Source organism: Neoarius graeffei, chromosome 19, assembly GCF_027579695.1.
Source record: "Neoarius graeffei isolate fNeoGra1 chromosome 19, fNeoGra1.pri, whole genome shotgun sequence".
NCBI lineage: Eukaryota > Metazoa > Chordata > Actinopteri > Siluriformes > Ariidae > Neoarius > Neoarius graeffei.
This window is the reverse complement of record NC_083587.1, coordinates 51,377,494-51,397,298: the sequence shown is the minus strand read 5'-3', so window position 1 is coordinate 51,397,298 and position 19,805 is coordinate 51,377,494. Positions and strand designations below refer to the sequence as shown.

At 41.6% G+C, this 19,805-nt stretch overlaps 1 protein-coding gene across 2 annotated transcripts in view; it reads right to left on the bottom strand.

Annotated features, from left to right (window-relative positions):
* oxr1a (oxidation resistance 1a) overlaps positions 1-19,805 on the bottom strand; it is a 142,166-nt gene that overhangs the window by 6,804 nt on the left and 115,557 nt on the right. The window contains exons 8-11 of one of the 2 annotated variants that reach the window (XM_060900228.1): positions 16,367-16,535; positions 12,611-12,770; positions 2,268-2,348; positions 1,231-1,356 (exon numbers count right to left, since the gene is read on the bottom strand). In XM_060900228.1, the coding sequence (XP_060756211.1) occupies positions 1,231-1,356; positions 2,268-2,348; positions 12,611-12,770; positions 16,367-16,535 (536 nt within the window). The remainder of the gene's footprint in view (positions 1-1,230; positions 1,357-2,267; positions 2,349-12,610; positions 12,771-16,366; positions 16,536-19,805) is intronic. The other variant, XM_060900229.1, reaches the window with a different exon arrangement.

The window sequence follows — 19,805 nt, the reverse complement described above, 5'->3', positions numbered from 1 at the left end:
AACACAAAATTGTCTGGGTGACCCCAAACTTTTCAACGTTAGTGTATATCTATCTTCAGTATAAATCTACACAAGGCTTTTTTGTTCATGAGTCTTGGTTTTCTCTAAGGATTACGTTTTGATTGATTTCCCAGCAGTAGGAGCCTTTGGGTTGCATAAACACAGAACACTAGATGAGAAACCACCTTAGTTGAGCTCTTTTTTAAAGTGCTGATGCTACTGAAAGGCCAATACCCACAGGGCATCGCTGAGTGTAGACTCAAAACAAACAGATCTCACAGGTTACCGTTACAGCGAGTAAAAATAATGAGCCCATCAGAGACAACGTTCTGGACAAGTATGACAGCTGAATTTCAGCAGCATTGAGTCATTAAATGATGACGAAATCAGGAAATGTGCAGGTTGATTTCAGACACCGAACCTACAAAGGTGCTCTTTTAATAAACCGATCGTGAATCTCAAGCCATATTCAGCACTGCTATATAATGAATCCTTCATAAGGCTGTAATTACTCACAGATATCCTCCAGGCCAGGAGGACACAGGATGGGAAGGAACTGTAGCCTAGCCTGACAAAAAGCAATACTGGACAATACGCAATACCTTTCCTGATAGATTTTTAAAAATATATATATTTTATTTTTTTTATATTTGTATATGTTAATACTTAATTTATCTAGAAGTTTTCTCTATTTTCTATTCTCCGATGCTGCTGCAGGAATTTTAATTTCCCTGAGGGAACCCTTCCAAAGGGATCAATAAAGTTTTCTTTCTTTCTTTCTTTCTTTCTTTCTTTCTTTCTTTCTTTCTATCTATCTATACCAGAATGTGTTAACAGGCCAAAAATAACTGCTACATCAATTATTATACGGCGAAGCGACTTTTCCCGCCCCCGTTAGCACTCACAGTGTGCTTACAGTCTTAGATACTTTTGTGTCAGGAAATTCATAAATAAAATGTCTGATTTTTAAAAGCATCGCAGAACAAGTTTCAAAAATCATGTTCACAAAAGCATACTTATTAGAATGTAAAATAAGGGAGGGGAAAAAAAGAAAAAAAAAAGTCTGAGGCTTTGCCAGCGTATGACGATCAATAATAGAGCAATAGCTTGAGGATGTTTAAGACTGCACATTATTTGAGGAGGAAAAGGGTTCGATGAGCTCCTTAGCTCCTGTAGAGTCAAACTTGCACTTGAAGCAATACTAGCAAAGAAGGGAACGATGCACCTCACCTTTTCTATCTGTTCGGCCTCCAGGAGGTCGCTAGGTTCGCTCAAGTTGGGTTTAAAGGTCTCTGGCTCCAGGCTGGCTGTGATGGATGTGCCATGTTTGGAGTTCACCTCCTCCTTTGTAGTGATCTATAAGCAGAGAACAACGTCAGCAAAAGTGAGCAGCAGCTTATTCAAGAAACCGCAGGTCTATCTTGCTTATACAGGGCTGAACCGAAATCTCTTTGGTTTGGTTTATAACCCAGCATCAAGGGTATAAATATCCTCAATGAAGTTTGTTTATTCAAATGACCATGCGTACATAGAAAAATGCAAATTAACCGAGTATGTAAACACAGTTGTGTTACAAGAAAATATTTTCTGTACATCTGTGTGTCTTAATTATATATATCTAGACTATTATACTAACTAAATATCAAGTAACCATCTAACCTGGATTGCAAGCAAGACTCATGGGACTGCTCTGTTTCATAGAACAGTAGCAAAGACAGACACTTTGCCTCTTGCAGCCTGAATACACTCAGGTTACACAACCCTTGCTTGAATTACCTGCATTGTCCATGGCAAACAATTGAGCAAACCCTCTATGGAACCCTAACTTCCATCCTTTTTCAGACGTACACCCTCTCCACCATCCTACACTGCAGACGATATACACCACCACCACCAATCTAGGTAATGTTTGTTGCAAGGGTTCTGTAGGATGTAACGAGTCTACTGGTTTACTCAGACAATGGTAATTCAATTTCAAATAGTGACTGTTATTCAAAAACTGTGTGTGGTGGCTTGGGAAAACCCTTCACGTGGTGAAATTTTCACGTCTTTTTTTTTTTTTTTGGCTGTTTAGCATAACAGACGTGTTTTTCCAGACCGTCACATTCTCAACCCACTCGCAAACATTTCCATGCTTGCCGCTATACAGTTGTGTCCAGCACAACCATATTGCACTACTAGGCTAAAAACCCCACAAGTAAAGCTAATCAATACTAAGAAGCTCTAAGAAGAGTTCTAGGTTTCTTTGGGGATCTATGGCCAGGCACCTGGAGCCGTTTGCACAGGGCGCGCAGATCTTCAGTGTTTAGCGCATCGATCCGGCGGTGGTGTTCGCTCAGTGACACTACCTGGTACAGAGATAGGAGGGGGGGAAAAAGCCACAGCTGAGCATGGAGAGAGAGCGAGCACAGTAGTGAGCATGGAGTGTGAAAGCAATGTGTGGACACTGCAGCCGTCACTGAAGAACTGACACAATGCTGTCGGATCGTCATCTAAAACGGAGCCTCTTCTTATTGACAGGAAAACAATGATACTTAGACTTTTTGTGCTGTGTCTAAAATGTGAGCAAGTTTAAACCAAGTGTTTTGCATGTCTGTGTGAGCTCTTTCTTGAGACACCGTCTGACAAAGATGGCCAGCCTTCATAAAAAAACAACAACAAACAAAAAAAACCTCCAGCATTCTGCTTAATTTAATTGTTTTATTAGCTGCATTAGTTGCCAGGCTACCCTTGGTCTGGTGAATAGTTACCAGTGCTAAAATTAGCCTTGCTAACTGTACAGAGACTGTTGCTATGTCACGGCTTCACAAAACTGGCCAAAGGAGATGCATTAATGGACAAGGAGCGGTGTTCTAATCTGAATCCATGCAGAAAATGCTTGGTGTTTCACCAAGAAACAGAATAATTGTGTCAAGTTAACACCTCAAGGACAGGTACAAATGACTGAAAGACACTCGTAAACCTGTTCATGCGTTTTCTGACTCAAGCAGAAAAGCTTCTCTTTTTAATTTTCTTCTCTACTTCATGTGGATGTAGAACAAAAAGACGCAAACAGTGAGCCTTGGATGGTTAAACAGGTATTCGTATACGAGACATCACGAGAAGGAATGTGGCGATATGTTGAACACGAGCCAAATAGTTTGAGCTATATCAGGAAACTGACAGGAAGTTTTGACCAGTCAGCGATTCCCTGTAACAACAGAGATTTAGTCTAATAAAATGGCTCACTCTTACCACAAACACTAACTACTGCCACAAATCATTCCATCAAAACTACGTTATTCATCTTTTGTTGCAGGCTTTTATCAGGGTTGGTCAACACTTATAGAGAGCAGACTTCAGTGCTCAAATCACATTTGGTCTTCCAGGCCTTCTTTATCAGTTTCATAAACGAGTATTTAGGAAACAAGATTAATCCGGTTAGTGGTCAATGATCATATGCTGCAAAGAGCAGCCTGGCTAATAAGATTTCAAGCATGAAGTCTCAGACGGCAGAGAGGCTCAAATCTGTTATAGTCCACAATCAGTGCGTTATAATCTGGGCATTCATACCCAAGCACACGTACTACATGCAGGCCATTTTAACAAGAACTAAAATGTCAAATATCAGATTTTGTGCCAAGGAAGGAGAACGGCAAGAGCTTCACTCGCCCCTGGAACTGCTCCGTATATCTTTTATCACACCATTCTAAAGAAACGGGTTCAAATGTATTATTATAATGCGTCTCAGGGATATGAAACTCTTTAGCCTGTCATAAAAGGGGCAGTACCATGCCTTGCTCAAATTACAATAACATTTAAACCCTCATTAATGAGTACTTTCAATGTTCTCACAAATCCAAATCATGTTGATTACAGGATACTAGACAGTAGATCTTATTAATATACACTACCGTTCAAAAGTTTGGGGTCACTTTGAAATCTCCTTATTTTTGAAAGAAAAGCACTGTTCTTTTCAATGAAGATCACTTTAAACTAATCAGAAATCCACTCTATACATTGCTAATGTGGTAAATGACTATTCTAGCTGCAAAGGTCTGGTTTTTGGTGCAATATCTCCATAGGTGTATAGAGGCCCATTTCCAGCAACTCTCACTCCAGTGTTCTAATGGTACAATGTGTTTGCTCATTGCCTCAGAAGGCTAATGGATGATTAGAAAACCCTTGTACAATCATGTTAGCACAGCTGAAAACAGTTGAGCTCTTTAGAGAAGCTATAAAACTGACCTTCCTTTGAGCAGATTGAGTTTCTGGAGCATCACATTTGTGGGGTCGATTAAATGCTCAAAATGGCCAGAAAAATGTCGACTATATTTTCTATTCATTTTACAACTTATGGTGGGAAATAAAAGTGTGACTTTTCATGGAAAACACAAAATTGTCTGGGTGACCCCAAACTTTTGAACGGTAGTGTACAGTATATGAGCAACATCATGCTGTTCTTCTCTCCAAAGATGCACTGTTCTCAAAGGAGGCCTGGATACAGTGTTCAAAACCTCAGAGGCATCTGTATTCATTGTACGTCATTTAATCAGCCCATTTTTCCAAACCTGCAGGCTTCGCTGCTGTGCACAGTGTAGTTAACCTCAAAGCTTCTGTTCTTAATGACAGCGCATATCTGAGCAAGCCCAAACTTCGAGGTGTATATCAATTTCCAGACACATACACACACTTGCTTCGATTCCTCTCTCCTTCTCTTCAATAATACAACCGTTCAGGTTTTACAGGCACAAGGATGATGATGATGATAATAATGAAGATAATAACGCTTGCACTCAGTGCAGGTCATTACGCTGCAGAACAATGTAATCAAGCTAATCAGAAACACAAAAGAAGGCCTATATTATGGCGCATAAGCAGAAATAAATCAACAATCAAACTTTGCAGCCAACTGGGGCCTTTCTGTGTGGAGTTTGCATGTTCTCCCTTTTGCTGCGTGGGTTTCCACAGTGCAGACAAGGTCACTATTGACTACTCTAAATTGCCCAGAGGTGTGAATGGTTGTTCATCTCTGGCTACGTTTACATTAGACCGTATCTGTCTCGTTTTCTTCGCGGATGCTCTGTCTGTTTACATTAAACCGCCTGGAAACGCCGGGAAACGGGAATCCGCCAGCGTCCACGTATTCAATCCAGATCGTGTCAGCTCCGGTGCTGTGTAAACATTCAGAATACGCGGATACGCTGTGCTGAGCTCTAGCTGGCGTCTCATTGGACAACGTCACTGTGACATCCACCTTCCTGATTCGCTGGCGTTGGTCATGTGACGCGACTGCTGAAAAACGGCGCGGACTTCCGCCTTGTATCACCTTTCATTAAAGAGTATAAAAGTATGAAAATACTGCAAATACTGATGCAAATACTGCCCATTGTGTAGTTATGATTGTCTTTAGGCTTGCCATCCTTCCACTTGCAAGTGGTAAGTGATATGCGCTGGGATCACACACACAGCGGCTCAGTCCCGAATCACTGCTTGTTCACTTCACTCGCGTGCTCTGTGAGCTGCGCAAGGCCGGAGTGCGCACCCTCCAGAGGGCACTCGCTGTTCAGGGCGGAGTGATTTGGAGCGCAGGATGCCTGCGGAGCCGAGCGTATCCGTGTATTGGTATTGCTGTGTGCACGCAAATCGTGTATTGGTGTTGCTGTGTGCACACTAATCGTTTTAAAAATGTTAATCTGATGATCCGCTGATACGGTCTAATGTAAACATGGGCTCTGTGTTCAATCTGACACGACCTGTCCAGGGCGTACCCTGCCTCCCTAACCCAATGTCAGCTGGCACTGGCTCCATCTTCCCTACGATCCTGATGGATAAACTATGAACGAATGAATGAACGTAATGGATTTAAACCGTAAAACAGGCACAAGACTGATCCGTGGAGATTAATCGGTCATTCAACTGCAATATATACACACATGTACTGCAATATATTATAAACAAACTCTGTATGCTCAAAAAATTGAGCAAAAAACCAATCCCTCAGAATATCAAGTATGAAGGGGGCGGAAAAAAGGTTTATCATCAGTTTCTGAGTTCATCTGATTACTTGAGCTCTTTGTCCAACTGGAGGATTTCTCACTGCTGTTTTCACCCATACCCGTCAACTTTAACGAGGATATTTTGGATATGTCGAAACATGTCAGGTAAACAAACCTAAAAAATTAGATGTCTGATAAAAAAGAAAAAAACTAACAAAATTTAACGAGGATATTCCACAGGATGAGATGATGTTTATTTTAGGAGTTAAACTGTACATGCATGTCTGAGCTGAGGTTTGACCATCAGCGGAACTGATAACGATGGCGCATCATAGGTTCACCACTAGACAGGAGTTATCTGACGTGTCTGAATGGAAGACACACAGCCAAAAATACACTGCCTATGAACCATACTTGCTGCTAACAGCCGATTTGTAGATTTTTAGGCCGTACGCAGAGTTGCGGTAGGGTTTTCTATGCCGGTGTGTTGAGCTCCTTCGAGCACTTCAAACAACGCTGACAAACTCAGCCGATCATGTAGGAGTTGGAGCCAATAAATATTGAACAACAGTTAGTTTTACAGCCCTGATTCCAAAGAAGTTGGGACAAAGTACACATTGTAAATAAAAACGGAATGCAATAATTTACAAATCTCAAACTGATTGTATTCACAATAGAACATAGACAACATATCACATGTCGAAAGTGAGACATTTTGAAATTTCATGCCAAATACTGGCTCATTTGAAATTTCATGACAGCAACACATCTCAAAAAAGTTGGGACAGGGGCAATAAGAGGCTGGAAAAGTTAAAGGTACAAAAAAGGAACAGCTGGAGAACCAAATTGCAACTCATTAGGTCAATTAGCAATAGGTCATTAACATGACTGGGTATAAAAAGAGCATCTTGGAGTGGCAGCAGCTCTCAGAAGTAAAGATGGGAAGAGGATCACCAATCCCCCTAATTCTGCGCCGACAAATAGTGGAGCAATATCAAAAAGGAGTTCGACAGTGTAAACTTGCAAAGAGTTTGAACATATCATCTACAGTGCATAATATCATCAAAAGATTCAGAGAATCTGGAAGAATCTCTGTGCGTAAGGGTCAAGGCCGGAAAACCATACTGGGTGCCCGTGATCTTCGGGCCCTTAGACGGCACTGCATCACATACAGGCGTGCTTCTGTATTGGAAATCACAAAATGGGCTCAGGAATATTTCCAGAGAACATTATCTGTGAACACAATTCACCGTGCCATCTGCCGTTGCCAGCTAGAACTCTATAGTTCAAAGAAGAAGCCGTATCTAAACATGATCCAGAAGCGCAGACGTCTTCTCTGAGCCAAGGCTCATTTAAAATGGACTGTGGCAAAGTGGAAAACTGTTCTGTGGTCAGACGAATCAAAATTTGAAGTTCTTTATGGAAATCAGGGACGCCGTGTCATTCGGACTAAAGAGGAGAAGGACGACCCAAGTTGTTATCGGCGCTCAGTTCAGAAGCCTGCATCTCTGATGGTATGGGGTTGCATTAGTGCGTGTGGCATGGGCAGCTTACACATCTGGAAAGACACCACCAATGCTGAAAGGTACAGTATATCCAGGTTCTAGAGCAACATATGCTCCCATCCAGATGACGTCTCTTTCAGGGAAGACCTTGCATTTTCCAACATGACAATGCCAAACCACATACTGCATCAATTACAGCATCATGGCTACATAGAAGAAGGGTCCGGGTACATTTGATATGTCATCTATGTTCTATTCTGAATAAAATATGGAATTTTGAAACTTCCACATCATTGCATTCCGTTTTTATTTACAATTTGTACTTTGTCCCAACTTTTTTGGAATCGGGGTTGTAATATCAAACATCAAAAACAAACCCAAAGTAAAAGGCAAGCACTTTTTCCCCTGTCCAGGTTCTTGTCCCACTACCAAGCGGATCAATCACAGTTGTTGCGATCTGCGTCACCATGACATGGAGTTATATTTCTGGGGAGGTGTGTGTCAGGCTACGGTGAAGCTATGGCGTAGATTCTACGCAGAAGTATAAACCAGTCTTATCAACCTACTACTGAGGAAACAAAAAAATAAAAGTGTATGTTGTAGTACAAGATAATGTAATGTCCTCTGGCATAAACTTTATATAAGAATTGCAGAGTTTCCTGTTTTTGGTTATGTGCATGTATTGTGTTACTTCTGAAAAGCCAATAATTAAAAAAAAAAGCTGCTACTCTAGAGGAGGATACACCTCTGGGGGGGCGGGACATAAATTCTCAAGAGCATTTAACTGGATGAACACCAGACTAGTACAAGATGAAATCATCAAAATAGCCGAATTCTTTGGTATAATTTTCTAAATTTAAAAGTTAGTTCCTTATACCTACTACTTCTTCGTTTGGCTGCTCCCGATTAGGGGTCGCCACAGCGGATCTTTCGTCTCCATTGCTCCCTGTCTTCCGCATCCTTCTCTACCACACCTGCCACTTTCATGTCCTCTCTCACCACATCCATGTATCTCCTCTTTGGCCTTCCTTGTTTTCATGGGCCTGGCAGCTCCATCCTCCACATTCTCCTTCCAACATGCTCTGCATCTCTTCTCAGGATGTGCCCATACCATCTCAGTCTCAGCTCTCTTACGGTAGCTTCATTCCCAAGCTCTCCACATGTGCTGCCTGTCCCTCTGATGTGCTCGTTCCTTATCCTGTCCAACCTCGTCACTCCGATCGCAACCCTTAACATCCTCAACTCCGCCTCCTGTCTCTTCGTTAAGGGTACGGTCTCCAATTTTGCTGGGACTTTCCTATCACAAATGACTCCCGAAATCCTTCTCCAACTGCTCCACCCTGCCTGCACTCTCTCTCTCACCTCACTATCACATTTCTCTTTTCAATCCGCATGTTAGATTTGGCACAGTTTTACACCGGATGCCCTTCCTGACGCAACCCTCTCCAATTTATCCGGGCTTGGGACTGGCACCAAGAGTACGCTTATGCACCCCCAGTGGCTGGATTAGTTCCTTATACCTACTAATGTTTTTAATAGTCACCTATACCTTCTAGTACATATTTTAAGAGTCACTATTGTATATTGTAATTGTTTGATATCATCTCATATTGTAACTAACTCTATCATATTCATTATAAATTTTGTATATTTTATTTTGTATTGGGGCACCTGGGAGAACAGCTATGCTGAAGTGTGTCCTTTGTATAAATAAAGCTTATCATCATTCTTTTGTTTCCTTGAAAGCTGACGAACTATCAAATTAACAATGACAATCTGTACAAAAGCATAACACGCTACTGGATTGGTGTCCATTCCATACCGTAAATTCTCCAAAAACCGCTTTGTTAATCCCGGTCTTGGATGAACAAACTATTTTTGTTGTACTACAGCACCCTGGAGAGGAACTGATGCCTTAAACACTAAAACCGGAGCGTTCCTCCAGGACCAGCAAACAGAACCATAGAACTCAGCACCTCAAGGAAACACTTTAATGAATATCCAAGAAAGCCCTCGAGCTGCCTGGTCCTCAGTCTGGTAGCTGGCTGACTCCTAGAGTACTCAAGTGTTCTCCTTGGAGTCATGACCCCCCCGCCAAACAACACAAAGGGCACGCATGTATAATAGAAAGAATAATAAACAAATAGCAAGTGGTGTAAAAAAAACAATGGCAGCAACACAAGAGCGTGTGTTTTATTGTGCTAACTCAGTTAGGTGTGTTCAGCCAAACAAACCCCCAGACAAAGAGAGAGAGACAAAGAGAGAGAGAGAGAGAGAGAGAGAGAGAGAGAGAGAGAGCGGTTCATTCACTAAACCACACAACACACCGCCACGTACATAAGTATACTTATCAGTCAGCGACTCCACTTCTTTCACCCTCCTCGAGAACATGTCTTTTTCAGAGTGAGACGCGTTCCTACTCTCACACTCACATCCCCGCCGCTTAAAATAAATTCTTCAGGGTCGCTGACACTGGAGCAATAAAAACACCCCAACTCAACATGGGACTTATTTTTTTCTTCCTCCGAATATGATTGACACAACAATAACCAGTGAAATTCCAGGTGGAGCACAACGGCTTATCTGACTGGCTCTGAGAGAGACTACGCCTGCCTATCGCACAGCATGCGCATTTAAAGAGACAGCACGCTTTCCAACCCCCTGCCTGAAATTAGTGTCAAGCTGTCGTATACTCTCTCTCTCACACACACACACACACACACACACACACGTTTGTTTTATTGTCCTCATGAGGATCTTCCTTTGACATAATTAAGTCATTAAGTTATTGTCTAATTACAGTACATACTGCAATTTATACTGCTGCTTATATGCCAATATGCTGCTTTTTAAAAGGTTATATTATTTATTTTATTGATAAACTGCTGTGATCTGAGCCCTCAAACAGTGTTTCGTTGTACAGTATAGCAAAAGTGCAATGACAATAAAGAATCAATCTATCGCTATGCCTGCACATAAACCCAACCCTAACCTTACATAAACATCAACAGCACTACGTTCCTTATGACGAACTTCAAAATGTCCCCACAAAGTCAAAAATGTGATTTTTATCTGGTTGTACACTACCGTTCAAAAGTTTGGGGTCACCCAGACAATTTTGTGTTTTCCATGAAAAGTCACACTTTTTTATTTACCAGCATAAGTTGTAAAATGAATAGAAAATATAGTCGAGACATTTTTCTGGCCATTTTGAGCATTTAATCGACCCCACAAATGTGATGCTCCAGAAACTCAATCTGCTCAAAGGAAGGTCAGTTTTATAGCTTCTCTAAAGAGCTCAACTGTTTTCAGCTGTGCTAACATGATTGTACAAGGGTTTTCTAATCATCCATTAGCCTTCTGAGGCAATGAGCAAACACATTGTACCATTAGAACACTGGAGTGAGAGTTGCTGGAAATGGGCCTCTATACACCTATGGAGATATTGCACCGAAAACCAGACATTTGCAGCTAGAATAGTCATTTACCACATTAGCAATGTATAGAGTGCATTTCTGATTAGTTTAAAGTGATCTTCATTGAAAAGAACAGTGCTTTTCTTTCAAAAATAAGGACATTTCAAAGTGACCCCAAACTTTTGAACGGTAGTGTATATAAAAAGAGAGACAGACGTTACCCTAACGTTACGGCCAAAGATTATTTACCCATTTTATACATAATTAATATCTAACCCACGAATACATTATCACAAGACTGGTCCAAACTAAAATTCAAAGTAAATGTCGAGAACATCCTGTACAATCTCTAAAATCTTGTTTAACGGTGACACTCCAGGGAAGGAAATTTTACTTATGCTAAACACAAGACTACCAGGCTTTGTCCAGTGCATGAGTCACGGAATGACAAATCAATCTGCTTTGTTTCCTACATCATTGATTTACATTAAAATTTAAAGTGCTGCCTCAGTCCCGGTATCACTTTCTTCATAGGGTGGATTGGTTTCAGCATAGCTCACACCAGATTGCTACACTACTAATTTCCATGAGGACATGCGCCACCTGCTTTTGACTACATCTTTTCATCCTCCTCCTCATCACAGAGCAGCTCGAAAATAGTCGACTCCTCGTTTTGGTTTTAAAATGGCATACAAGACAAATATTTCTGCGTAAGGATCCGAGTTCTTCTCGAGTGTTCTCTTCATTTCAATAATCTCCATGATATCCTGGCAGCATTTGAAACCATTCACTGAACCAGGCTGACATATCAGACCTGTGACTGCGCCTGATGATGTGTTACGGATGTGTCGGTGAAGTGGGCTTTAATTATATTACTCATAATATTATATTCACAAGCTCAAACCTAGAGGGGGTTCATTCTGTGTAATCACCTGACATGACCGTCACCGACAGGATGCATGAATCTACAGTCTGGGGGAGAACGAAACGAATCCCTCGCCTCGCTTATTCATACAATTCTGTGGATCTGATTCCGTAAAAGCTCAAAAATAATCCACCTTCAGACATTTGTTAACAGTAAATGATCTGATGTAAACAGAAAAACGTGAACCATACTGTACATTAATGTAATCGATACCAGTCTCTGCACTGAACTTCATAACAGTCACGTTATTGTCATGGTTTAACAAGTCAAACCACCGTCTTTAAACCATGCCCCTGGTTTCGACAAACAACTGAGGAGCTCATGTATCGAGTGCATACATGAGCTGCTTTGTGAAAAGAAAACAGCACACAGTCATGCAAAACACCAGCTTCAAGCTCACGGTAAAAAATAATCATGGGGGAATTTACTGAGCAAGTGTACAAATTAATTTCAGACAGATAAAGTGAATGAAAGCTATGACAACACAGAGTGATGGCAAATGGGAGAGGAGGTGCGGTTAGCACGTTAACGTTCCAGGCACCTGGAATACAGAAACACAGACAAAACACAAAGACAGCGCAAAACACACAGCAATACGTATATGCAACAAGTTTAAATCATCTCCACGTGGCAATGCACAAGCAAAACGTACTGTTTAACAAACACAAATGCACCGTAAAATTGCTGCACAAATTAGTCACGTCAAAATCAGATCATTCAAAAGCTTTAAGAACAAAGCAAATTCAAAGAAAGGGCTGGAGAACACAGCTGATGGACAGAGGCTACCTCCCACTCCTTGGACGAGGAATCTGATGTCGTCTGCTCGTTGTCGGCTTCATCGATTTTTTTGACTACCATGAACCCGGGCTCGCGGCTAAGACTTCCCATGACATCGCTGAATGTCTCTGGGCTCCACTGGATGAAGAACAAGTAAAGGTGGTCTGACCTACATGGACAGAGAATATAAGCCACATGAGAGCCACAGAAAAGAATCCGTCAACACACCTAAAGATGAACCAAAAATTTATAGTGGTGCTTGAAAGTTTGTGAACCCTTTAGAATTTTCTATATTTCTGCATAAATATGACCTAAAACATCATCGGATTTTCACTAAAGTACTAAAAATAGATAAAGAGAACCCATTTATCAAATGACCAATATTATACTTGGTCATTTATTTATTGAGGAAAATGATCCATATCTGTGAGTGGCAAAAAGTATGTGAACCTATGCTTTCAGTATCTGGTGTGACCCCCTTGTGCAGCAATAACTGCAACTAAACGTTTGCGGTAACTGTTGATCAGTCCTGCACACCGGCTTGGAGGAATTTTAGCTCGTTCCTCCGTACAGAACAGCTTCAACTCTGGGATGTTGGTGGGTTTCATCACATGAACTGCTCGCTTCAGGTCCTTCCACAACATTTCGATTGGATTAAGGTCAGGACTTTGACTTGGCCATTCCAAAACACTAACTTTATTCTTCTTTAACCATTCTTTGGTAGAACGACTTGTGTGCTTAGGGTCGTTGTCTTGCTGCATGACCCACCTTCTCTTGAGATTCAGTTCATGAACAGATGTCCTGACATTTTCCTTTAGAATTCACTGGTATAATTCAGAATTCATTGTTCCATCAATGATGGCAAGCCGTCCTGGCCCAGATGCAGCAAAACAGGCCCGAACCATGATACTACCACCACCATGTTGCACAGATGGGATAAGGTTCTTATGCTGGAATGCAGCATTTCTCCAAACATAACGCTTCTCATTTAAACCAAAAAATTCTATTTTGGTCTCATCTGTCCACAAAACATTTTTCCAATAGCCTTCTGGCTTGTCCACGTGATCTTTAGCAAACTGCAGACGAGCAGCAATGTTCTTTATGGAGAGCAGTGGCTTTCTCTTTGCAACCTTGCCATGCACACCATTGTTGTTCAGTGTTCTCCTGATGGTGGACTCATGAACATTAACCAATGTGAGAGAGGCCTTCAGTTGCTTAGAAGTTACCCTGGGGTCCTTTGTGACCTCGCTGACTATTACACGTCTTGCTCTTGGAGTGATCTTTGTTGGTCGACCACTCCTAGGGAGGGTAACAATGGTCTTGAATTTCCTCCATTTGTACACAATCTGTCTGACTGTGGATTGGTGGAGTCCAAACTCTTTAGAGATGGTTTTGTAACCTTCTCCAGCCTGATGAGCATCAACAACGCTTTTTCTGAGGTCCTCGGAAATCTCTGATACACTTCCACAAACATCTGTTGTGAAGATCAGACTTTGATAGATCCCTGTTCTTTAAATAAAACAGGGTGCCCACTCACACCTGATTGTCATCCCATTGATTGAAAACACCTGACTCTAATTTCACCTTCAAATTAACCGCTAATCCTAGAGGTTCACATACTTTTGCCACTCACAGATATGTAATATTGGATCATTTTCCTCAATAAATAAATGACCAAGGATAATATTTTTGTCTCATTTGTTTAACTGGGTTCTCTTTATCTACTTTTGTGAAAATCTGATGATGTTTTAGATCATATTTATGCAGAAATATAGACAGTTTTAAAGGGTTCACAAACTTTCAAGCACCACTGTATATCTTTGTAAATCTTGAATCTTATGTCTATATCTGAGGGCCGTTTTGTTGTGGACCTTGCACAATGACAGTAAAGCAACCTTGAATCATGAGGTCAAGAGCATCAGTTAAAAGTGTGATCTTGGTGACTGTGTTCGTAGTACGGACAGTATATTGGTGCCAGGTGTGCGGGTTGAGTATATAAGAAGCTGCAGATCTCCTGGGATTTTCATGCACAACAGCCTCTACAGTTTACGTCGAATGATGTGAAATATAAAAAGCATACAGTGAGAAGTAGTTCTGGAGATGGAAACACCTTGTTGATGAGAGGGGTCAGAGGAGTATGGCCAGAATGGTCTGAGCTCATAGGACGGTTCGAGTAACCACTCTTTACAAATGTGGTGAGCAGAAAAGCATCTCAAAATGCACAAAGTGGATAGCTGAAGATGCAAAAAAGATATTTTTGCACACTTCCACTACCCAGTATCAGCAAGTCTGTGAGAAACCAGTGTGGTGATCTGCTGTTCTACCTGAAGGGCCAGTGTGTGTTATATGTTCTTATGGCCCTTTTCCACTACCCTTTTTCAGCTCGCTTCAGCCCGACACGGCTCGCGTTTCGACTATCTAAGAACGGCACGACTCAGCTCGCTTCAGCCCTGCTCAGCCCCCAAAACTCGCACGGTTTTGGAGTAGGGCTGAAGCGAGCCAAACCGAGCTGAGTGAGGCTGGGGGCGTGAGCAGACACTCCCCTGTGAACTGATTGGTGAGGAGGAGTGTCCTCACATGCCCACACACGCCCCGCGAGCACGCTGGGATCTGTAAACACCGCAAACCCGGAAGAAGAAGAATTACGAGAATTTCTGAAGCCTTATGTGCCTCGCGTCATCTATACGCTCTTGCCAGTATCTGTTGGCGTTGTCGGTGACAACAAGCCACAGCACCAAGACCAGCAACACTAACGACTCCATGTCCTCCATGTTTATTGTTTACTATCCGGGTCGTGAGACTACCGCTTAAAAGATCACTGATGTCACTGTTTGCGCCGCTTAACGACATCACGTGACGTCCACCCACTTTCGCTAACTCCACCCAATGTGTCCACCCACTTCCAGCCAGCACGGTTCAGCGCGGTTGTAGTCGAAATGCAACTCCAACAGCCCCGCTCAGCTCAACTCAGCCTGACTCAGCACGGCACGGCTCAGCCGCGTTTGTAGTGGAAAAGCGGCATTAGATGCTTTTCTGCTCAAAAGAGTTGCAAAGAGTGATTATAGAAGAATACATACAGCACCATGATATCTAGTACATGTGCATGTATGTTTTTTAATCTAAGTAAGATAGATTTCAAACAAAGAAATCAAAAGCATATCTATATTCAATCGAGGGCAAAGGACAGCAGCCAGGCCACAGACAGATGAACACTGGGTGCTTGTATTATATGAAAGAAAGCGATTCTCAGCGTGTCCTCGCATGACAAACGACAAAGGCGGCATTGTAATGGTACAGACAAGCAGAACTGACAGCAAGGATGAGGGAAATTACTTCTGGTTTAAAATTAACCATGTTCAAATTGAATTACATTATTTGTGGACTAGAGTTTAATTTGCTAGGAACACACAGTTGATTGTTTTTAATGGGCCCTCAGAAGCTGCTTTGTATTGGGAATTAAAAGTTGTTAAATGATGAAATTTAGGAAAACATTATCTAATGAAGAGCTGTCAGAAAAGTGCAGCAAATTATGTAACATTAAACCTATGTGGTTATGAGTTCAATCTATTCTATGGGTCTAAATTCAGGGACCGTAAAAAAAAAAAAAAAATTCCAAAAGGTTTCTCTACCAGCATATGAACTGAATCTCAAATAAAATCCCGAAGAAATTAATTTTCTGGGAAAAAAAAAGAGACGACACCAAACCTCATTCCTGTGTGAAAGTGGAGGAAGAATAAATGAAGGCTGTGTTTGGTTCTAACTCACCTCTCCTGTGGCACGGAGAACCAGTACTCGTGTTTACGGTCACGCTGGGCATACTGCTGCATGGAGGCGCTGGCGTTGGACAGAAACGTTTTCTTCATGGCCTTGCCGACTCGCAGGCACAGAAACTTATGAGACCGGGACAGCCGTCTCTCCCTGAATGCAGCCAGACCTGAGACACGGATGAGGGAATTGATGTTATGACTGAATAATTTAATAATAAACCAATAACAAGTGACAAACAGAATCTTTGCACAAAATTAATTCAGAAATGATTCAATCCGGAAAGGACACTTCATGATAGATCAAGAAATCTTTTGCACTCGCATGCTTTCTAACCCTTCATCACCAGAAGAATTTAACATGCATAAACCTACTGTACTATTAATTCCCTGAGAAATTAAAAAAGTGTGGGCTTCTGTTTAGCTGCGAGTTAAAGGAACAGTCCACCGTACTTCCATAATGAAATATGCTCTTACCTGAATTGAGACGAGCTGCTCCGTACCTGTCCGAGCTTTGCGCGACCTCCCAGTCAGTCAGACGCGCTGTCACTCCTGTTAGCAATGTAGCTAGGCTCAGTATGGCCAATGGTATTTTTTGGGGCTGTAGTTAGATGCGACCAAACTCTTCCGCGTTTTTCCTGTTTACATAGGTTTATATGACCAGTGATATGAAACAAGTTCAGTTACACAAATTGAAACGTAGCGATTTTCTATGCTATGGAAAGTCCGCACTATAATGACAGGCGTACTAACACCTTCGGCAGCGCATTGATATCTGAGCTCCGTATCAATGCGCTGCCGAAGCGAGCAGAAGGTGTTAGTACGCCTGTCATTATAGTGCGCACTTTCCATAGCATAGAAAATCGCTACGTTTCAATTTGTGTAACTGAACTTGTTTCATGTCACTGGTCATATAAACCTATGTAAACAGGAAAAACGCGGAAGAGTTTGGTCGCATCTAACTACAGCCCCAAAAAATACCATTGGCCATACTGAGCCTAGCTACATTGCTAACAGGAGTGACAGCGCGTCTGACTGCGTCTGACTGACTGGGAGGTCGCGCAAAGCTCGGAGAGGTACGGAGCAGCTCGTCTCAATTCAGATAAGAGCATATTTCATTATGGAAGTACGGTGGACTGTTCCTTTAAGGTAGGCTTTCGTTTTCATTGCGTCGTAATCCCTCACTGTCAATAACAGATAGTAGCTGACTCAACTAGCCAGCGTTTTCTGCAACACTGATATACAGTCTACTCTGCTTTGATCATCATTAAGCGCAGAGGTGGACAGTAACGAAGTACATTTACTTGAGTACTGTACTTAAGTACACTTTTTGAGTATCTGTACTTTACTTGAGTATTTCTTTTTTTGGAAACTTATAAGACAAATATCGTACTTTTCTTCACTCCACTACATTTCTATCAAGGTCCTTGTTACTTGTTACTATGAACCGGCTTTGAAGGTGGATGTTTTTTTCTTTTCTTTTCTAAAACGTGATGGTTTTTTTGCAGGTGACACTGAGACAGCCGATCAGTAATCACTAGGGTCACGTCACGTCAGTGGCGGCTGGTAGTCTTTCAAACAGGGGAGGCTGGTCGGTTACGATATTTCCAGATTTTAAAAGAAAAAACACATCAATTTTGCCCATACTCTTGCCTCTGATCTGGCTGATTGTTGGCAGGGTCACAAACTGTGAAATAACAGGTTCTTTTGGCCCATTAGCCTACTGTCCAATATACATGATGGTGGTGTTGGGGGGGGGTATATTTTAACATTTTATATTTTAAAATTGTGGCATGTTGTTTAAAAATTGATCATTACTGAAAGCAGCTCTTTGTCAGGAACCTCAGCAGTAACAGCAGAGTGTTCTGGAATAGGCACAAGCACTGACCTTGGGGAGCCAAACATAGAGCTGGGTGCCACACATTTCATTCAATGACACTTTCCCTATATTTTACTTATTTTGACTGAGAAATGTTTTATTGACAATTTTGATAACCCTTCAGTTTTAATCCAGGTCTGTAGTGTGAAATGTTCTCGGCTGTGTTTTTGTTTAAAAATGTTTTCCAAACTGTAGCTGTGTTTAATTCATATCCAGAGAAATATATATTCCAATATAATATACTCAGCATAAACATTTTAAATAGATTCTATATTTTTGGTCCATCCATGACATATTACTAAAGTAGCCTATTTACTGTTGTTGATGTGGGTCACTTGCTGTTAGCCAATTCACTTTCTCGTACCAGGAGAGCTGAAAGGAACAAGTATTATTCCCTACCTTTTTCACCAAGTCAGTTTGAGGCGTTGGTCTACCCTGCTCTTTAATTTTAATTTTTTCCTCAAAAGGAAGACTGGCAAATGGCTTCGCCAAAATTAAATCAGCAATGCTTAGCATCCGTGCGCAGCTTTCTTGCTAGCTGACTAGCCCCCTCAAGTTCAAGTTCAGTCACTCAAATAAAAGAAATTTCTGGAACTAAGATAGCAAACTTGACAACACTATATTTACACTTTATTTACAATGAAAATATATACAAACTAAAAAAAGCTGGTAGAAACCGTATGTAATGAATGAAATCGAAATGTAAGCTGATCTCTTACAATACACCACAGCACTTGCGAATCCGCATGGGACTGAACTGAAATTCACCGCTGCCTGTCTATATTTGAAACGAGCTGTCAATCAAAGAAAATATCCGGCCGCTCTCACCAATCATCAGCCTCCTCGCGGAAACTGCCATGTCCCTCCCACTGTGAGGCTCGGAGTCCGTGGGCGGGCGTTTTCGCAGTATTTGTCCAATAACCGTCTTGCATTTTGAGATTGAAAAGCGCATAGCTCCCAAATGCCATTGAAGTCCACTGAGGCTGGGCTGCATCGCGCTGTCACGAGGGGGAAAAACTCACGCGCACATTAGGCGAACTGGGGAAAGTTATAACGGAATGATTTCGCACTGTAGTTGGGTTGAGCACATATATTTCTATGATTCTGGATCTGAAATAGCAATGTTATAAGGTCGGCTATAACATAAGCCTAGCGCAATTCATCCTACATGATGTTCGTCATTTTTAAAGGAGGCTGAGCTTCCCTCGTTGTCTTAGAGCAATCGCCCGTGCGTCACGTCCATAAACTGTATAACATCAAGTTCAGTGATTTCTCAACAGCATTATTTGAACAAGATCATTTGATGGTAGAACGGTTCTTCTGGAGAAAGCACGCACCCATGGCCCATGAACCCATGTTTCAGTTTTCAGAAAGGATTAAAGATACGTTTCGTTTTAAATGTTTGCTGAAAACGAACCACATCACAGCCTGCAAAAACTCGCCATCCGACCTGCGGAAGCATATTAAGGTATATAAACGTTTTATTCCAAGAGAAAGCTTGCAATAAAGTTGTCTGTGCTTTTAGAGCTAGCGTTAATGTTGCAAACGTAGCTATGTGGTC